General features: G+C 49.6%; 1 protein-coding gene across 1 annotated transcript; it reads left to right on the forward strand.

Moving 5' to 3' along the window:
• Window positions 1–2235: 2235 nt before the first annotated feature.
• Window positions 2236–16713, forward strand: Clrn3 (clarin 3). Its single transcript, XM_013021990.1, has 3 exons — window positions 2236–2586; window positions 9991–10170; window positions 15414–16713. Exons 1-3 carry the CDS (start codon window positions 2358–2360, stop codon window positions 15683–15685), a joined length of 681 nt encoding a protein of 226 aa, XP_012877444.1. The 5' UTR covers window positions 2236–2357; the 3' UTR covers window positions 15686–16713.
• The last annotated feature ends 1412 nt before the right edge of the window (window positions 16714–18125 follow it).

Consider the following 18125-nt stretch of genomic DNA (forward strand, 5'->3'; position numbering starts at 1 on the left):
TGACATTGAGAGATCTGACCTTTTGATGGAAGCTTCTTCTACTGGCCCAGAAAAATAGGACAATTACACTTGAGGTCCTCACAATATTTTGATTTTTTTGTGGATTGTTTTCTATTGATGAATTATTGGTGTGTGTTGTACAGATCCTAAGGTACCTGTATTGACTAAGGATCACGGCATAACCTAATATTATTCATCCCCTGTCTGTATCCTGGCATTTCTGCCCATCGAATGAATTTTGTGCCCCTATTCCTGCCATAGACAACCATTGTTTTGATGCTATCACCATAAATAGTTTATCCAGTTATGGCTTTTCATAGGAATGCCACCATGCCGTAAGGTAGACCTTTGGTTTCCTCGAATACATGGCTCCAAAGAGTGATACCGAGCATGCTAAAAAGCCAATGTTCAGTTGTGTACTGCAGAAGCTTGGTTCGTTTTCCCCCAAATACTGTCCAACTTACACCACTGCAATCCTCCTCTGCATACCATATTTTATTTAACATGTTTATGTATGTGTGTGTAACCCTATATATGTTTTCATATGCTTTTATAATTTAGATCTAACTTCCACATTCAAAAGAAAACATGCTTCCCTTGTCTCTCTGAGGCTGACTTATTCCCACCTTTCTTTAAATATTTATTTCCCTGTTTTGTAATTATCTGCATGTGTCTCTTCCCCAGGGAAGTTGCTGAATTTAGTCAGTTTGCATTTGTGGCACAAACCTTAATTGGTGCTGAGTAAAGTATTTTTGAATCAGTGAGTTCATACTATACAGAACACCTGTAAGTAATAATTCAAATTTTGTTACATAGGTGCAGAATTGCAACCCGTGTGTGAAGTTACATGGTTGTTGACATTATACTAGTGTAAAAGTGGGGAGGACATACACGTGACTCAGAAGGCTCAAGAAGTGAAACTGAAAGAGCTACATCTTGTTCCCTCAGGCCCCAGCTCTGCTCTCCTGACACAGAGCATGTTACCAGCTCCTCCTGCCTTTCCAGAAGAGCATTAGGTATCTACACACACTGACACACGGATTTCTGCTACCTACACTCTAGTGTATGGATATTTCCCTCACACTAGCTATTTCATTCTTTGAGTCAATATATAGGGATGCATTAAAACTAACTACCAATGCCCTGCACACAGGTCATTTCCAGTTGCTTTCTGATACAAAATGCTGGGAGGAATCTCACCAGCTGAGGCTGCCCACCAGGTGGGCTGGTCTTCTCCATCCCCTCCCCTCAGACTCAGAAGCGGACACCACCACTGTGTGCTGCCAGCCTTGCAGGGGGTCCTTCATCCAGTCAGGTGGAGGCCCCGTTCAGCCATCACATCAATGGACAATCAGTGGTAGGGACCGAAAGCTGCCCTTCACAAATACTCAGATGGCCATGTTATCTGAGGGGAAGAGTAAAGCCGGGTGCAGAGCCATCCGCACTAGTCAGTATACAAAGGCCATAAAGCAACGAGCACACAATGTACTGATTGACCACAGCAGCCATGTGGTCATTCAAGAACAATGGTTCACTTCCTGCTCTGCAGGCAACAGGGAGTCTGGAACTGGGCCGGCCTTCTAGTCTGGCCACTAGCTAATGAGCCAAAGCATCAGGTGCTGAGTTTGAGTCCTGGTCTGTCATTAAAAAAAAGAAAAGGAAAGAAAGAAAAAGGCTTAAAGACCTAAGCAAGAATGGTCAAAATTACTTTATTACCACTACTACTGTTCCTACTACTATTTATGACTTTATTTACCACTACTAATATTTTCTCTGGAAGAGACTATTTGACAGACAAGCCTCCCTGGTAAGGCAGGAAAAGAGGAGCCGTGAGCCATAGGCTGCGCCAGCCCTTCCTGGCACCCCACAGGACCTGGACAGAGACTTTGCTTTTCCTTCAGCAGGTAAGCAAGGCTGAAGGTCCTAGAGCTTTATTCTGTCAGCTGCTGGGATCAGCACCACGCAGGCACGGACCCCGCATGGCGCATCATTTAGGGATTCCAAGTCTGCCCTGGCTCTGTCCACTGAACTTGCTCCCAAGGGATCACAAAGATTATAAATTAATCGTGTGATTGAGGAAGTCTGGGAGGACCTTGCCTACCCCTGGCTTGCAATGGTTGGCTGTAACCATAGCAACGTCTCACAGCAGACCAAGGTTCAGTTGCTGCGAATCTTTACGACCAGGTTCATAGTTCAACGTGGAGTAGCGTGAGCCTTCCTGTGACGCGTGAGGTTTTATAGCGCACGCCCAAGCGTCCGACTCCATTCCCCAATCCTAGACTCCAAATGGTAAGGTCCAAACCCTTCCCAAGAAGATCAAAGGAGCTTCACGCAAAGGAACATCTTCTCCTGAGAAAATGCCCACGACGCAGAAAACGCTGATGTTCTTGGGCAGCTTTGTCACCAGCCTGGGGGCGGTTGTGGTGATCTGCTCAATCCTGGCCACCCAGGCATGGATCACCAGCACCATTGCCTTCTCCGACTCCATCTCCAACGGGAGCCTGACCGTCACCTACGGGCTCTTTCGTGGCAAGAGTGTTCAAGAACTGGATCATGGGCTTAAAGAACTAGACAAAAACTTTGACGGTAAATGAGAAACTAATTTGGATGGGGATGGGGAGAGAGGGTTAAAATTCACGTCATCCTATATGTGGGCCTGTAACTCTTCAGAAGCAATTTCCTTGTATGCATTGCTAGGCTGGAGGGGTAAGCCTAACTTAGAATTGGAAAACCTATCATATCATTAGTCATCTTGCTGGGTTTTGCTTATCTAGTACCCTAGTCCTCTAAACAATTCTCACCAGGGTTGTGTTTGACTGGTGCCTACTTATTGATTGACAAGTACTTATGGTAAAGCATATGGCAGTACCCAGGTATGTATTAACTACCAGGAACAGCATTGTTTGAAATGAAGGTGATAGGAAATTTTCTTAGGAAAGGAATACCCTTCATTACACGCTAATCAGATTTTCTCTTTAAAATGAGAATGGGGGACTGGGAAGGTAGCTCAGTGGTAGAGTGCTTGCCTTGTATGCATGAGGCCCTGGGTTCGATTCCTCAGCACCACATAAGCAGAAAGGAGCCGGAGAAGGTGCTGTGGCTTAAGTGGTAGAGCTCTAGCCTTGAGCTGAAGAGCTCAGGGACAGCACCCAGGCCCAGAGTTCAGGCCCCAGGCCCAGAAAAATAAATAAAAATTAATTAATTAAAATAAATTTAAAAATAAAAATAAAATGAGAATAGATGGAACAATACTTTTTAACTGTATGTGTTATAGGTTTTGAATTAGAGTAGCCACCTCTGTTAAGAATTGCTTAGGGAATATCTAAGGGGGGTATAACATAGAGCCAGTCAATCTGTAGTTCTTATTTCTCAACTTCATTTCTTTAACCATTTTTGAATTTATATTCTTAGGTCCCAAATATTGCATTGTTGGTAAGGTGAGGACATTTAATTTCTATTAAGGTGTATTTTTATAGGATCTCTATCTCCCTCTCTCCTCCCCTCCATCTGTCCTTGCTCCCTCCCTTTTCTATGCCAGTCCTATGGCCTGGGTGCTGTCCCTGAGCTTTTGGGGTCCAGGGTAGTACTCTACCACTGCAGCTTCCCTTCTGGCTTTTGGGGATTCATTGGAGATAAGTCTCACAGACTATCCTTCCTAGTCTGGCTTTGAACTATGATCCTCAGATCTCAGCCTCCAGACTAGCTAGGATTCAGGAGTGAGACACCAGTGCCTAGCTCTCAATTTTTTAAAAAATATAATAATGACTTTCTCTCAATAAGTAGAAAATCAAAATGGATTGAGAATAGTAAGGTGACTTAGCTCCTTGGCTTTCCAGTTTTGATATCTCCCATTATTTTTCCCTATTTGCAGATTGTATAACATGTATGTGAACTTTGTTTTCAGCAATCACTGCAAGAATGGTCAGTTATTAGGTAACCATCGGCTCTTAGCTTACACATAAGCATCCTTATCTATCTCATGGAAATGTAATCTTTTTTTCATTTTTTATTGTGAAAATAACATATGGAGGGGTTACAATTACATGGGCAAGGTAAATGAGTACATTTCTTATCAAGCATTGTTGCCTCCTCCTTTGTTTCCCCTTCCCATCCCTTCCTATCTCTCCCCAACCCCCCACCTCCCCCCCCAACCCGTGCCAAAGTCGTAAAGTTCATTTTTTGACATAATGTCTTGTACATCTCATTGTTGCAATGGATCCACCTGTATCCCTATTTAAACAATTTGTTTTTTTTCCCTTCCCCTCCACAAATTATACCAACATCAAATACAGTGAAAGCAGGGGTTATACCGTGGGGAAGGGACATACAAAGCAACAAAGAAATCATCTTATAAATATGTTAGAAACAATCTCATGAAAGAAAAAACATTTGAATACATATCTTAGGGTTCATTTCTCTAACATCAACTTTTCTGACCTTTTCTGCTTGTCTCAGACATATACTAGATATTGCAAATAAGGGAAACCAGGGGACCTATGTTTCTTTAGGCCTGGCTTACTTCACTTAATATATTTTTTCTAAATCTTTGCATTCATGGAAATGTAATCTTTAGTCCCCACCGAGCTAACACTCTGGATTCCAGCTCTAGTTTGCTTATGACTTTGTTAATGAAATGATTTCCTTAAACCCAGAGCAACATGATGTAAATTTGTCTTGCTGACAACATTGAGCGTCACGTCTCCTCCGGGGGTTTGGTGCTCATCTCCTCTGGTATCAGCCACAGGAGGACAAGGAACACTTGCTTTATAGCAACTGGGAGCTGAGACTTCCAAAGACGGAGCCAACCCTTCCTTAGGTGAATGCACAGCGCTTTCAAAACCAGGAAGTGTACTCGCTTCCGAACCATCTAAAACAGTTTAAGCATAAGACAAGAGCTACAAATGGTCAGTTTCCCTAGTTGATCTCAACTGGAGATCAGTGGCTTCCGTGGAAGTCGGGCCTCCCTCGCTGGGCAGACCAGAGGAGGCCAGGGTCGTTCAGGCCTGGACAGAAGCCTTTTATCACCTGAGTACAGGTGAGTGTGCCATGTCCAAGGGCCATGACAGCTGCAGTTGGCAAAAACTCTGAATGAAGCCATCTTCGACAGCTCAGTCTGAGGGCAAAAGGAGGCCCAGTGTTTGCGTCTGTTCTAGAAGGTGGCTGACCATCCAGTCAAGGATGGGGCCAGGCCATTGCTCAGGGTTGGCATCCCAAAGCCTCAGCGCTCAGAACCACAGGGTCTTTTTACAGACAGCCACTGTGAGCAGTGAACTTGGGACCCTTTGTGAGCATTCTCAGGGGTAAGCCATGTTGCCAGGACATCTACCTGGTGATGGTTGCTTGGTAATGATCCTCAGCATTTCCTGGGGGACACCTGTGTGCCCCTGCTGGTATGCCGGGCCACACAGGGTTCACATCACCAAGGAAATCAGTCCTTGGTAGCTAGATGACATGTGCGCCCGCAGCCTTGCTGTCCCGTAGCGATGGGTCCACTGCTCTTTGCGGGATGTTGGCCTCTTGGCTAGAGAGCAATGGGTGTGACCCTCATCCAGCCCTGCTTCATTTCTATGTAGGATCTGCCACCCTGCCAGCTTGGGGAAGAGCAGCATGGAGGGACCATGTCTGACTTCAAAGTTCCCAAAGAATCCAGTCAGTCCACCATGGGTCAGCTGACAGGAAGACTAATTGGTTGGCCCGAGGAAGGAAGTTTCCCATTTTTAGCACTGCTCTGCTTGAGGAACTGATAGTCTGAATGTGCTCGGCTAATACCCAGAGGAGAGGTGATCAGTCCTTTTTGCTCAGACCTGAGCACCTTGTTTTCACTACTCCTGAGTTGGAGCAGCTAGCCTCAGCTCAGCTGCTGTGTGAGTGAGGACCTTGGGCTCTGACAGGAATTGCACAGAGTTCCAGGCGTTGAAAGGCAAAGACCCCCCACCAGCCAAATGTAGGAGCCACGGTATCTATGTCTCCGTGCTAATCTGCAGAGTCTGTGGGGATTGAGTCCTGGGAAAGGTGTCAGCAGGAGGACGTCTGTCTCAGTGGCCATGCTTCACCTCTTCCTTGGGTTCCGATGGATCTCTGTGGCTGTGTAAACAGACTCTTTTGGAGAGGCCAGTCCCTTGACAGCATCCTAGGAGTTCAACCCGGGCCATTTCCTCCCCTGGGCAGCAATGACACTGTGAGTCACTTGACTTTAGAATATAGCATTCATTGCTGTGGATGTTACTGCAAGCATTGCTCAGCCTCGTTGCTGACCAGGCCCTATATTGTCACGGAATCATTTTGATCAGAAAAGATTTTCTGAGATATGTGTGGTACTGGGGCTTTTCGTTCTGAGTCTCACCGTGGTTTGATTGGTCAGCCTGGGATGCTTTGGGTAACCGTGCTGGAGGTAGACAGAACCCCCTGGCTGTGTCTGCAGCAGCTCTGTCCTCGGCCTTCCCCGACGGTTTATAACCATCTCTGGGAGTCAGTCCTGTCCTGCTTATTTAAAAAAGGCATTCTCAGGTGATTCTAGGACAGATTGGATCTAATGGGGTTAAGGATCACCAGCCTCACCTTGGCCAAGTGCTTCTGAGCTCCCTGGAGGGGCGCTGCTAGAGGCTAAACTGACAGAAGAGAGCTGTGCACGCACACGTGCAAATGAGCCATGGTGGGCTGGGAGCAGGTGCCGGGACCGCCAGTCTCCCGGGGTGTGCTGAGTTAACACGAATTATACTGGTCTCTGCTCTTTGCCAACCCAGCTCATCCTCTGGGAACTCAGTGTGGTGCTATTCCAAATTAACACAAAATAAATCAGCTGCAAAAATGGATGAATTGCGAAGAGAAGGGTGTGTGGGGACCCTTTCCATCCTCACCTGATGCTGTCCTCTGCCTGTGTGCATCAGGGCGCTTTCCTCCGGAGCAGCTGCTGGTCCTTTGCCCTCACGGGTGTCTCCCCATGGCAGGTGGAAAGGACAAGGAGGGAGAATTCCCTGCAGGGCTCAGTGGGGGGGGGGGGAAACTATCCAAACAGAGGGGACCCCCGCTGGGGCCTCCTGGGAGGGGCCTCAGTCACACAGGGTTCTCTTGGGACCAGGATCCCCTGTGGTAGTAGCCTGAATTCAGGAGCTGTTTGAGGAGGGTCTGGAAGCCAAGGGTGCTGAGGGGATCCCATCTCCCTCCGGGGAGCTGGGTGTCTGGAGGCCGCAGACGGCATGTTCTGCACGGTCTGCTGGCCCAGAGCTCGTCCCTGCAGTCTTGTGTTCCTGGCCGTTTTTTTTCCCCCACTTGTGAGGTGACAGTCCTCCTTTGGACCCTTGCTCCCCAGAGAAAGGAAAGGAGCAGCCTGGATTTGCTAATTTTGCAGACAGAGAGCAGCTGTCAGATGCGATGGAGGTTCATTGTTCTTTCATACTTGCGAACTTTCTCTGTATTTTTGGCTTTCATTGTCTGAGTTCTGAGCGGGAGCTGTCATACCTAGGTGCAGAGAATCTAGAAGGCTAAAGTGCCACTCTCCCAGGCAGCTAGGGAAGCGAAGAACTGTCCCCTTTGTACCTAGAACGTGTTAAGTCATGAGACTCCAAATGGACACCCTTTTGAAAATCAAGTCAATGAGCTCTGACCCAAAGACAATGCTCCGCTCCATGATCACTTTCTGGTTGAGCAAATCAGAAAAGTAAAATGCTAACTGTTTACAAATAAGCATTCCTTTACCTCTTTCAGTAAGTGTGTGGCAGAAAAATTGGTCTGAGTATTTCAAGGGCTTAGGACATAGGCTCTGAGCCCTCACAAGGTTTGGTTTTCTAGCTAAGTATCCAGTTCATCTCCTGCATTCCCAGGCTTTACCAAGAAGAGAGCTCCTGTAGTCCCAGACAACTCCGGCTGGGATCTGGAGGTTCCTCTCAGAGCAGCGGGCTGTGTAGGGAAGGGGACGCCGGTCACCACAAGGTGACTTGATGCTACTGTCCTGCTTCTTCTGCTCCTTCTTCTGATGTCACCTTTCTCTAGTTTCAAAGTAAAGTGGGATCAGAGCACTGATTCCCAACTGAACATGTCTACAGAGAAGGGGAGAGAAGCCAAGGACAGACCTCAGGCTGGGTACAGGTATAGGCCCAGCCTGCTTCCTCTTCCACACCAGCCCAGGGGTGGCCAGTCTGGTTCTGTTTTCAGTTCAACACATGCCCGCTCTTCTATGTCCTTGTTTGGGGCACAGAGCCTGGACTGCATGCTGAGACTGGAAGCACCTTCCAGGAGTTACCAGCAGAATCTCAGGCCCATCCATGAGGAAGGAGGCCTGGGTAGGCTGAGCTTTGCTCCCAGACTACCCAAGGAGCCAAGGGTTAGTTGCCACCGGTGGGGGAGCCGTCCCCTGCTGCAGAGCTGCTGTTTCTCCTCTCCTGCCACTCTGTCCTCCCTGGGGTCCCAAGGAACATGTGGCCTTGCCTTGCTCATCTTGTGCAAAACTCTTTTCTCCTTATCTTTCCTGCACTGCCTCATTCCCACATTCCCCACTTCCAGCCAGTGGCCTGGTAGTACCCAGCTCCTGGGGCCTTCCCACTCTACTCCAGGGGGGCTGATTTCTCTCTGACCATGAGAGGACAACTGACCTCCTTCATGGAGCCCTGCTGGTTCAAAGGCAAAAGTTGTTCTGGGGACATTGTTCAAATGGTAGAGCGCCTGCTTAACAAGCACAAGGCCCTGAATTCAAATTTCAATAACACGAACTAACCAATAGCAAATATTAGTGGGGGGGGGAGTGGGGTTGGAATCATCTCTGGGAAGCCAGCTCTGGCTGTTGATCAGGGGTTGGACCCCTCCCCAAAGGAGAGACTCCAAGCTCACCCTGTGTGGCTTCATAGGAGCCTCGGGCCTCGGGGTGCAGGTGTGGGAATGGACTTGGGGTGGACTTGAAGGCGGTGCAGAGAAGGAGAAGGGAGGGCACCTTGCAGAGAGAGGGCACTCACCCAGTGCTGGCACACGGTTCAGACAGGCCTGGTGGTGTTGCCAGCACGCAGCCTGGCCCCGCTGCGTTCTGCTCATTAGAGCTGCTCAGGGCTCAGGGTGGGAGTCTCGTCACCCCCAGAGACCTGAGAAACGGAAAGGGGAAGGAAGAGAGTTTGCTTGTTCCTACTCACCCGTACGTGGCTATTGTACCTTGTGATTCCCAGTGCTTTTGTTGGCATGTTACTGTTGGCTCTGAAATCTCTCTCCTAAGTTATTGTTTTGCTGTGTGACTTCATGGACCCTCTCTGGAAGCACTTTATTCACCGTGAAGGCCTGACACATACAAGCAGATGTCTTACAGATGTGTGGCTGGGCTCACAGGAGAGCACACTGCCACATCTGGTCACTTGGGTTGTAGCAAAGGTGTGTGTGCAGGAGACAGATGTTCAGGTGTCCAGATGCTGGTGGCCAGACGCCAGACGTTGCCTAGGACATCTTGGTCATGTTTTCCATGAGCTCACATCCATGGCTGGAATTATTTTGCATTGAAGACACCCACAAACGTCATTTTAGAAAACACTCTTAGCTGAGGATTCACCTGAGGGCCAGATTCCCAGTGCTCTTGGGTTCTCTCTGGAAAGAACTATGCAGCACCTTGGCTTCCACGGACAAGGGTCTTCTCCCATCTCCCTGTTAGCCTTGAGTTCCTGCACACCTCCAACCACCCTTCCTCTCCAGGCTGCCCTGGCCCACTGGGTCCCCGCCAAAGCCAAACGCCCGTGCCAGGGGAACCCCCAGAAGCCCATCGGCAAGGCTGAGGCCAGAACTCACTAAGGGGAAGTTTCGGGTGTTCAGAGGACTTTCCCCGGGGGGCTCATGGTTCTGGTTCAACCATAGTGTCCACGTCTCACTGCAGTGAGCCATGCTGCCCTGCTCCTGAGGGATTTAGGGGTGCCCAGCTTCTCCAACTGACCCAAGTCCCCAAGGCAGGGAAGGGGTGGAGGACGCCGGGGGAAGAGTCGAGATTTGCATCTTGTGCTTTACACTCACCAAGCACTGTTTTAGTTTTAGGGGTACTGAGCGACTCTTCACCCAAAACCCTGCACTCGGTGACCATCTTGTTCCTCATCCTCAGTCTGGCGACATCACTGCTCAGCTCGCTGTTCACCCTCTACAACAGCGTCAGCAACCCCTACCAGACGTTCCTGGGCCCCGTGGGGGTGTACACCTGGAACGGCCTCAGTGGTGAGCTTCCTTCCACACACAGCCAAGGAGGGGCGGCGGGATGACCCAGCGGGCCTCGCCTCTGCCTCACCTCAGCAGCACAGCCCCTCCCCACCCCCACGGGCCTGCTCCTGTGTGGGGGTGGGGGAGGCTGGGTTTATCTTTGTCAGGCTGCGGTGTTTATTTATCAAGTGCCCCTGTGGCAGGATTGTGTCCACTCCTACAAGGAGGAGTGGAGCGAGAAGGGGGTGTGGAGAGGGATAATGGAGGCAGTCGGATGTCAGAAGGCAAATCATTCACGGGACACGCACAGCCAGGCTCTGTGGGATGTGGTGGTGCCTGCCTGTAATCCCAGCTCTCGGGAGGCAGAGTCAGGAGGATCAAGAGGTTGAAGACACTCAGGCAGTTAATGGGACCTTATCTCAGAAACCAAAGGACCAAGTTATGGCTTAAGTCCTGGAGCACTGGCCTACCATGTGTGAGACCCTGAATTCAACCCAGGACCACAAAAATGGACACTCACATGTACACACCACACCCACATGCATGCACACACACGTGCACGCATATTATTCACACATGGACATGCGCACATGTATACACATGTATGCACATATGCTTGTGTGCACACGTATACACACACTTGTTTGCTCTCCTAGCCTATATAATGAGTCAGCCCGGGCTCACGCCTGGGTGACTGGACCACTGAGCCCAGATGACGTCGTTCGGGGGATAATGGACTAGCACCCTTCTTTCTGCTTCCTGTGAGCTGTTGCTAGGTGATTTGCTTGTTTCCTGGGCGGGCTGGGGGTGGAGGAGGGAGTCCAGATGGGAAGTGGAGGAGCTCTGTTATGACTCACAGCTTTGTTGTCCTTTGTTCTCAGAGGTAGGGTCGTGCTGTACAGCCAAGGCTGGCCTCCAGCTCATCGTTCTGCTCCTCCTCCCGAAGGTGGGGATTACAAGGGTGAACTACCCTACCTGGCAGAGTCAGTGGACTTGGCACTGGCCACATCTGCCCAGAGGCAGAGTCAGGCAGTGGAGTGTTTCCCTGACAGGAAACCAGGGGTCTAACTCTCCCTCGCTTTCTGCTGTCAAAACCTGACATAGGGAACAAAACCTGAACTACTAAAGTGAGGGCCTTCGTGCAAACTTCCAGAACGTGGGATTCTTAGGGCTGTTTTGGGGGCTTAAACTCAGGGTCTCATGCTTTCTAGGCTGGTGCTCTACCACTTGAGCCGCACCACCAGACCCTTCTGATTTACTTGCTTTTTCCAGTAGAATCTCATATTTTTGTCTAGGGAAGACTGTTATCCTCCTCTTTACAGCCTCTTGATGGCTGTGGTTATAGGAGGTGTTCCCACATACCCAGTTTGTTTGTTGAGATGGGGTTCTTGATAACTTTAGCTTTAATCACAATCTAATCACCATGCAATTGCCATCTTGGTGGCTCAGGCCACCACGCCTGTCCCTCCACAGTGCATTTTAACCCAAGCCAGATACTTCCAAGCACAGCAAAGACGCTCGGAATCTTGAGGTGTTGAAAGACTTTGGGGAGAGGGCACAGGGCACAGGTGGCTGAGGGAGGGGCATTTCCAAGTTCCTGTGGAAGGTCACTGAACATGGGTTTGATGTATCAGAGCCTGCCCAGCCCAGCCCAGGCAACAGGACAAGGGTCAAAACTCCTCCCCTGTATCCTGGGATGGGCTAAGTCTGCCACATGGTCATGCTACATGTTCACACCTCCGCTCCAGGATCTGGAAGATAGGGTGGCTCAGTCACATGCAAATATGACTGGCTTCTTCCCCTCCCTCCCTCCCTCCCTCCCTCTCTCCCATCTTTCTCTTTTTTCTCTTTTTCTCCTTCAATTCTCCATTCTCTCCCTCCCACTTCTTTCCTTCCTTTTTTTCTTCCTCCCTCCCTCTTTCCCCCTCTCCCTCCCATCTTTTTCTCTCTTTCGTTCTTTTTCTTTTTTCTCCTTCAATTCTCCATTCTCTCCTTCCTTCCTTCCTCCCTTCCTTTCTTCCCCTTCCCTTCCTCTTTCCCTCTCTCCCTCCCTTCCTTCCTCACCTGGAGGTAAAAACAAATCCCCCAATCTCATGGCATCCTCCGTGGGGCATGCACGGTGGCCAGGCTCTTCGCAGCTCACAGAGGGCTGAGTGCAAGGCCCAGGGCCTTGCTTACCAGTCCAGCCATGTGCCCCCCCATCCCCCACCCCCACCCCCAGGGCAGGGGACAGGCTCCACACTACTGTTTTGCTGGTCAACTAAATTAAAGACAAACTGTCACTACTCCCTGCCAAGATCAATGCAGATTATTTCCCTCATTTGTTCATGTAATAAGAACCCACCATGACTGGTAGCTCAGGCATGCTTGGACTCAGGGTCTGAGCCCCTGTCACGGTTCTCTCTATCACTCCAATCTTCACTTCCCTGGCATTATCTGTATTGCATGGCCCACTCCATCCTCTTCAACAGCAGAGGGCTGCCAGCCACCTTGGGCAGGTCCAGGAAGACAAACTGTCATTTCTCCATAGTTAAGAAAGCCCTGGGCCCAGTTCTTGGTGGACTGGCTCCCTCTCCAGCCCTGGAGTGTTCTCCAAGGCTGGCATGGCCAAGCTGAACAATAGGGTGTACAGAGGGATGCTGGCGGCTGAAGAGGAAAAGCAGGAGCCGGTGCAGAGCCAGCCCTGAGTCAGTGCTCTGTCCACATCTGTGGAGCTCCAGGCTCTCTTTGCCTCAGCAGAGTAAGGGCTGACTTTACTCATGGCCGTGGCCTCATTCATGTTTTTGGAGGAAACTATGGGGGGTGGGGAGCTTTCCCTCAGCCCCTCCCACCAAAGAACTATACAGCTACCTGAGTCCCGGGGAAATACTGTGAACCCTGATGACCTGGCTTTGCACGCGATCTCCTGGGCTGGTGGATGATAGACAGGCAGGGTCCACAGGGCAGAAGAGGACGAAAAAGCAACAGTGCCATCCTCCAGGCCTCATGCCTTCGGACCCTAGCTTGGCTCTGCATCACACCAGCCAGGTGTGGCAGGCCCCGCCCACCGGACCTCTCCATAGAACCAGAGAGGATGCTGGAGCTAGAGTGAACTTCACAGATAGAAAGCACAGAAGCTGGTCACGTGACCTGCAGGACAGTGGTGGTATCCCCTTCCAGAGATCCTGGGCCTCTTTCAGTCCCCAGAACCCTTCAGTCTCAGCCAGAGGCTTTGTATAGGTGGAGACTCCAGGCGTCCATCAGCACCCCGTGCTGCAATGCGCAGGCCCCTCCTGAGGGCCATCAAAGCTCAGGGCGGCCTGCTTTGCACGCACACGGGTATTAATCCTGTTTCATCCCAGTCCTCTATGATTAAGCTTTTATAGGAAACATCACAAGGAAAAAGAATGAAGGATAATGAAGGCAGGTTGGCGCCTGGGAGCATCAGAGGACGGAGCTTTTGTTCATGCAAATGATGAAGAAATAAAACCACTATTCTGAAGATGAGGCCTATCATCTAGGCCTGTTAAAATGTCCTCTCACACAAAGCCCCTCTAATTAGGGCGCCTGGAGAACCGTGGGGGAACGTCCCTGCATTTGCAGTAGACACCAGGGCGTCCACAGAGCGCGGAACACAGAGCATTCTGTCGTGTCAGCAGATGAGGGGTCCCGAGGGACATCTGGCCTGAGATTCCTGAGGGGAATCTGTCTCCTGGGCCAGGCGGCTAATCTGCCTGAGCATTCGAACCCTCCCCTTCAGTCCAAACCCTTTAACAACAGCTTTACTGAGATACATCCACTGAGTCCCTCCATTTTTACAGAGCATGAGAGAAGTTTCCCAGGGCCTCCTTGAACATGTGAAAACCTTAGCCAGTCAATGATAGAATACTTTCACCAATTTAAAAAGATAGCCTATACCCTTCCATTATTACTGCTCTTCGGAATAGCTTCCACCTTGACCGACCATGAATCTACTTTATTGTAGAGCCTTTATTTTGGGGAAGGGTGAGGGCAGGAGGTGATATTGGGGTTTGAACTCATGTAGAGCTATGGCCCTATGCTGAGCCATATCTCTAGCCATTTTTTCCTTGTTTCTGGGCCTGGGGCTTGAACTCAGGGCCTGGGAGCTGTAACGGAGCCTCTCTGTGCTCAAAGCTAGCACTCTACCACTTGAGCCCCACCACTACTTCCACCCTTCTCTGAGTCGTTTCCCTGCTTGGGCTGGCTTTGAACCGTGATCCTCAGATTTCAGCCTCCCAAGTAGCTAGGATTATAGGCGTGAGACACTGGCACCCAGCCTTCTTTATCTCTAGTCTTTTTGTGCACTGGTTGGTCGTGCTTTCTGCCCAGGTGTATGTGCCAACTCTCAGTCTGCCTGTTCTAACCTTTTTGTCCACCTGGGATTCTAGCTGTGAGCCATCACACCAGCTTCTTTCCACTGAGATGAAGTCATGAAGGCTTTTCTGCTAGAGGCTTGTCCTGAAACTGTCCATTCTCTTGATCTCAGTCCCAAAGATAGGATGGTAGTAACACAACACCCTTCCCAGCTTTGAGTTGAGAAGAAGGCTCATGAACTTTTCTGCTTTGGCTGGCCTTGAACTGTGATACCCCCATCCTCAGCCTTCCAAGTAGCAAGGATTACAGGCACAAGCCACTGGTGCCTGGCTTGTACATCTTTCTTGGTTACTGGCTATCAACTACTTAGACAGAATGAAACGTGCGCTCTTGAGCTGCCGTTCAGGGCTCTCCAGGGCTGACCTGTCTATTCCCAGTGCTTAGGGCCCCATAGCCTCTTGCTGTCTGCTCGGTGGCCCAGGAGGCTCCTGCATGCTTTTGTGGAGGCTGCTACTTTCAACTGCAGTGCTGCTCCTTCCTCAGCCTTTCTGAGTCTTGTTCCTCATTCAGACCGCCCTCGATGCTTGCCCTGTTGAGGCTGTGTTCCCTCATTGACTTGATCATTAATTCAGCACACTTTCCACCTGCATCACCTTAGGAAGTGAGCTACTGGGTAGACCAGCTATCCGGCAGCTACTTGCACAAAGGACTGAGCCCCAAGATTTGTCCTTGGTCAGACCCTGCTCAATCTTCAATATATCAAAGCTTAGAATCTAGCTTGTGTCTTACATCTTTGATTACATTCTCCCCAAGACTTGATAGGGTATAAAACCCAGGTAGATATTGAACAAATGCCAATGGGTTACACGTTCCATTAAGCAAACCAGTGGCACTAACAAAGATCAACGCACCTCTAGGTTGTTAATGAAACTCAATGTTCCTTTCAGCATCCTTCGTTTTCCTGACCATGATCCTGTTTGTGGGGAACACAGACGCCAATCATCTTTCTGAGGAATTGTCCCAGCGGCTTTATCCAGCCATGATACTTGGTGGGACCGCCCACACATATGGATATTCATTTTGGCTCATATTCCTTGTCATGCTTCTAAATATAGTCACCGTGGTCATCATTGTATTTTACCAGAAGGCTCGATACAAGCAGAAGCAAGAGCAGAGGAAGCCAATGGAATATGCTCCCAGGGATGGCATTTTATTCTAATCCTACCTCCTGCCACTCTGCCGAGGATCTGTTCTGCTCCAGGAGCAGACGCCAGTTCACATCTTTGGACAATCAGTGTGGGAAAATGACTGTCATTTGTAATAGTTGGGTTTTGTTCTTTAATGTTGTGGTATGTGCTCTTCCTAGATGTTCTTTGTACCTGTCTTCACAGATGACCCCTTGGAGAGGGAATCCCACGGGGGGGGGGGGAGGTGAATGGGAAGGTCGCCAGGCTAGGCAGTGTTCCAAGAGGGACTCATTAGGGGCCCGTGGACCATTCTGAACTCTCCCTAGCTAAAATAAAAAGGGGTTGTGTTCTTCCCCCTTCCTTTGACTAGCTCCAAGTGCTCCTCCCTGTGATCCTATTGTCCTCCGGAGTGACCAGCCATCTTTATTCTACTCAGTGAACAGGCCGCTGGGAACAGAGGGATTCAGAACTTGTCTTCACAGGCCGGCGATTGGAGCAAAACGTAACAACACAGGAGGAACTCACCTGCCTCTCTGGGTTCTCAGTCACTGTCGTGTAACTCAAAACCGGTAGCAGCTCAAAGAGTTGAGAGGTGGCCCTCAAATCTATTTTTATGGTCCCAAGTGTGTCTTTTGGAAGGAAGAGGTTAGAAGTGAGAGGACTGGGGAACAATACAAATTACAGCTCCATGGGCTCTCTATTAAAGAGCACGCTACTACACTTTTGGTTTAAGTGGATTCCGATGAATTCAGTCAAAATGGAAATAGAACATTTCAGCACAGTGTAGCAAACACCCACCCACCAGCCCTCAGCTTAGTTACTGCAGTGTAGCTGAAAGGGCAGTAGCCGGGAGGGAGCATGGAACCTGTCAGCAGATTCCAGCCTGGCCGGAGGCCAAGGAAGAAATGGCTCTGATCATCGTGGCTTGCTGACATTCATCACCCGAGTGAGAGCCGGGCACACGTGAACTTGGGCATTGGGAAGTTCTCCAAGAACAGGTTGGATGGAACAGATTCACAGTTTTTTCTGAGAAGGCGGCTAGACAACCAGGAACGTAGGGGGAAAAAAAAAACACAAAACCACTAACGTGTAGTCTGTGTATTTGCCAGAAGATCACTCTGAGAATCCTTGGGGTTCGCCTCTTCCGTGAGTTAGCTGGGTTGGTTCCGGACATTGGCAGGATGGGGAAGTAATCATCTTTCAATCTTTCATGACTCGGTGGGACCAGGGCCCAAACAAACAGATTCCCTGGTGCCATTGGCAGCACGGCTACTCTTTCAGCGTGGACTGGACCATTCCTGAAGTTCTCAGGACAGATAACTTTATCACTTGTTATTTTCCAATAATCTGTCTTAGAATTTTGCTCTGGGCGGGGGAGGGGGAGTCTGTGATGTGGCTAGCACTGTGCGAACCTGAATGTTTGCATTCCTAGACTTGACTGTCAACAGAGAAGGCAGACGTCCAACACGCAATTCCTCAAGTCCAATTAAAGTGAAGGTTTGGGTTGTGGTGTAGCTCTGTAGCAAAGCTTTGGCCTGGCACGTATGAGGCCTTGAGTTCCATCCTCAGCACTCAAAACCGAGCAGAAGAACAAAACTAATGAGCACAGTCCCTTGGTTACCACATCTAAAAGTCCTACCAATTCAGGGTCACTCAAAAACTTACACAAGTTAGAAAATATATTCCAAAAATCTGGTAACCAGCAGTCAACCTTTGCTAAGTTTGTTGTGTTCACAGTCATTTGTCTCTTTGAAGGTCTGGGTGGGGGTCGGATTTTGAGAGCTTGGACAGGTGATGAGGAGGAAGGCACGCGTTTACTCATCCCAGCATCTGGGCAGAGCTGGTTTCCTGAGGAACAAACTGCCCATGGTGACCTCCAAGGAAGGAACCACTGGAAACAAGGGAACCAGCGAAATGGAGCTCTGTTTTGCCAATCAGGAGATGGAGGGAATGTCTTCTTCCCTGTGCTTTACCGTAGGAGTCAATAAAGTTGCCTGTGTGCTTACAAGAAAGCTTGGTAAGCAAGGACTGAGCTCTTTGTAGAGTTTGCAGTGGTGAAGGATTTTCCCCACCAGGAGATGGCTCCTCCCATGGCGTACAAATAGAAATATGTGCACAGTGCACACCCTTGCCAGGTGCCAGTAGCAGCCAGCCCAGCTCCTGCAGGCCTCTCCCACTGGCACCCCATCAACAGCACTGGACCCCCCTCACTGGGTGGGCTTGAGGGGGGCAGACCCTGTACTGCTCAAAGACCGCCCATGTGGAGCATCTTCCTGTACGTTCCGTCATTCAGATGCTTCTGTGCGGATGTGTCACATCTTTTATTGCCTGTGTTATCCAATAAAACGTGGTTTGCTTGTGGAGATTGGAGTTGTTTTTTTTTTAAACATGTTCTAGACACTTCTCTGGCAGATAAGAAGCCTGTGGTCATCTCCTTCATCTTAACAGTGCTTTGCAAAGGGCAGACATCAG

The sequence above is a fragment of the Dipodomys ordii genome, unplaced genomic scaffold (genome assembly GCF_000151885.1).
Source record: "Dipodomys ordii isolate 6190 unplaced genomic scaffold, Dord_2.0 Scaffold58, whole genome shotgun sequence".
NCBI classification, from domain to species: Eukaryota; Metazoa; Chordata; class Mammalia; order Rodentia; family Heteromyidae; genus Dipodomys; species Dipodomys ordii.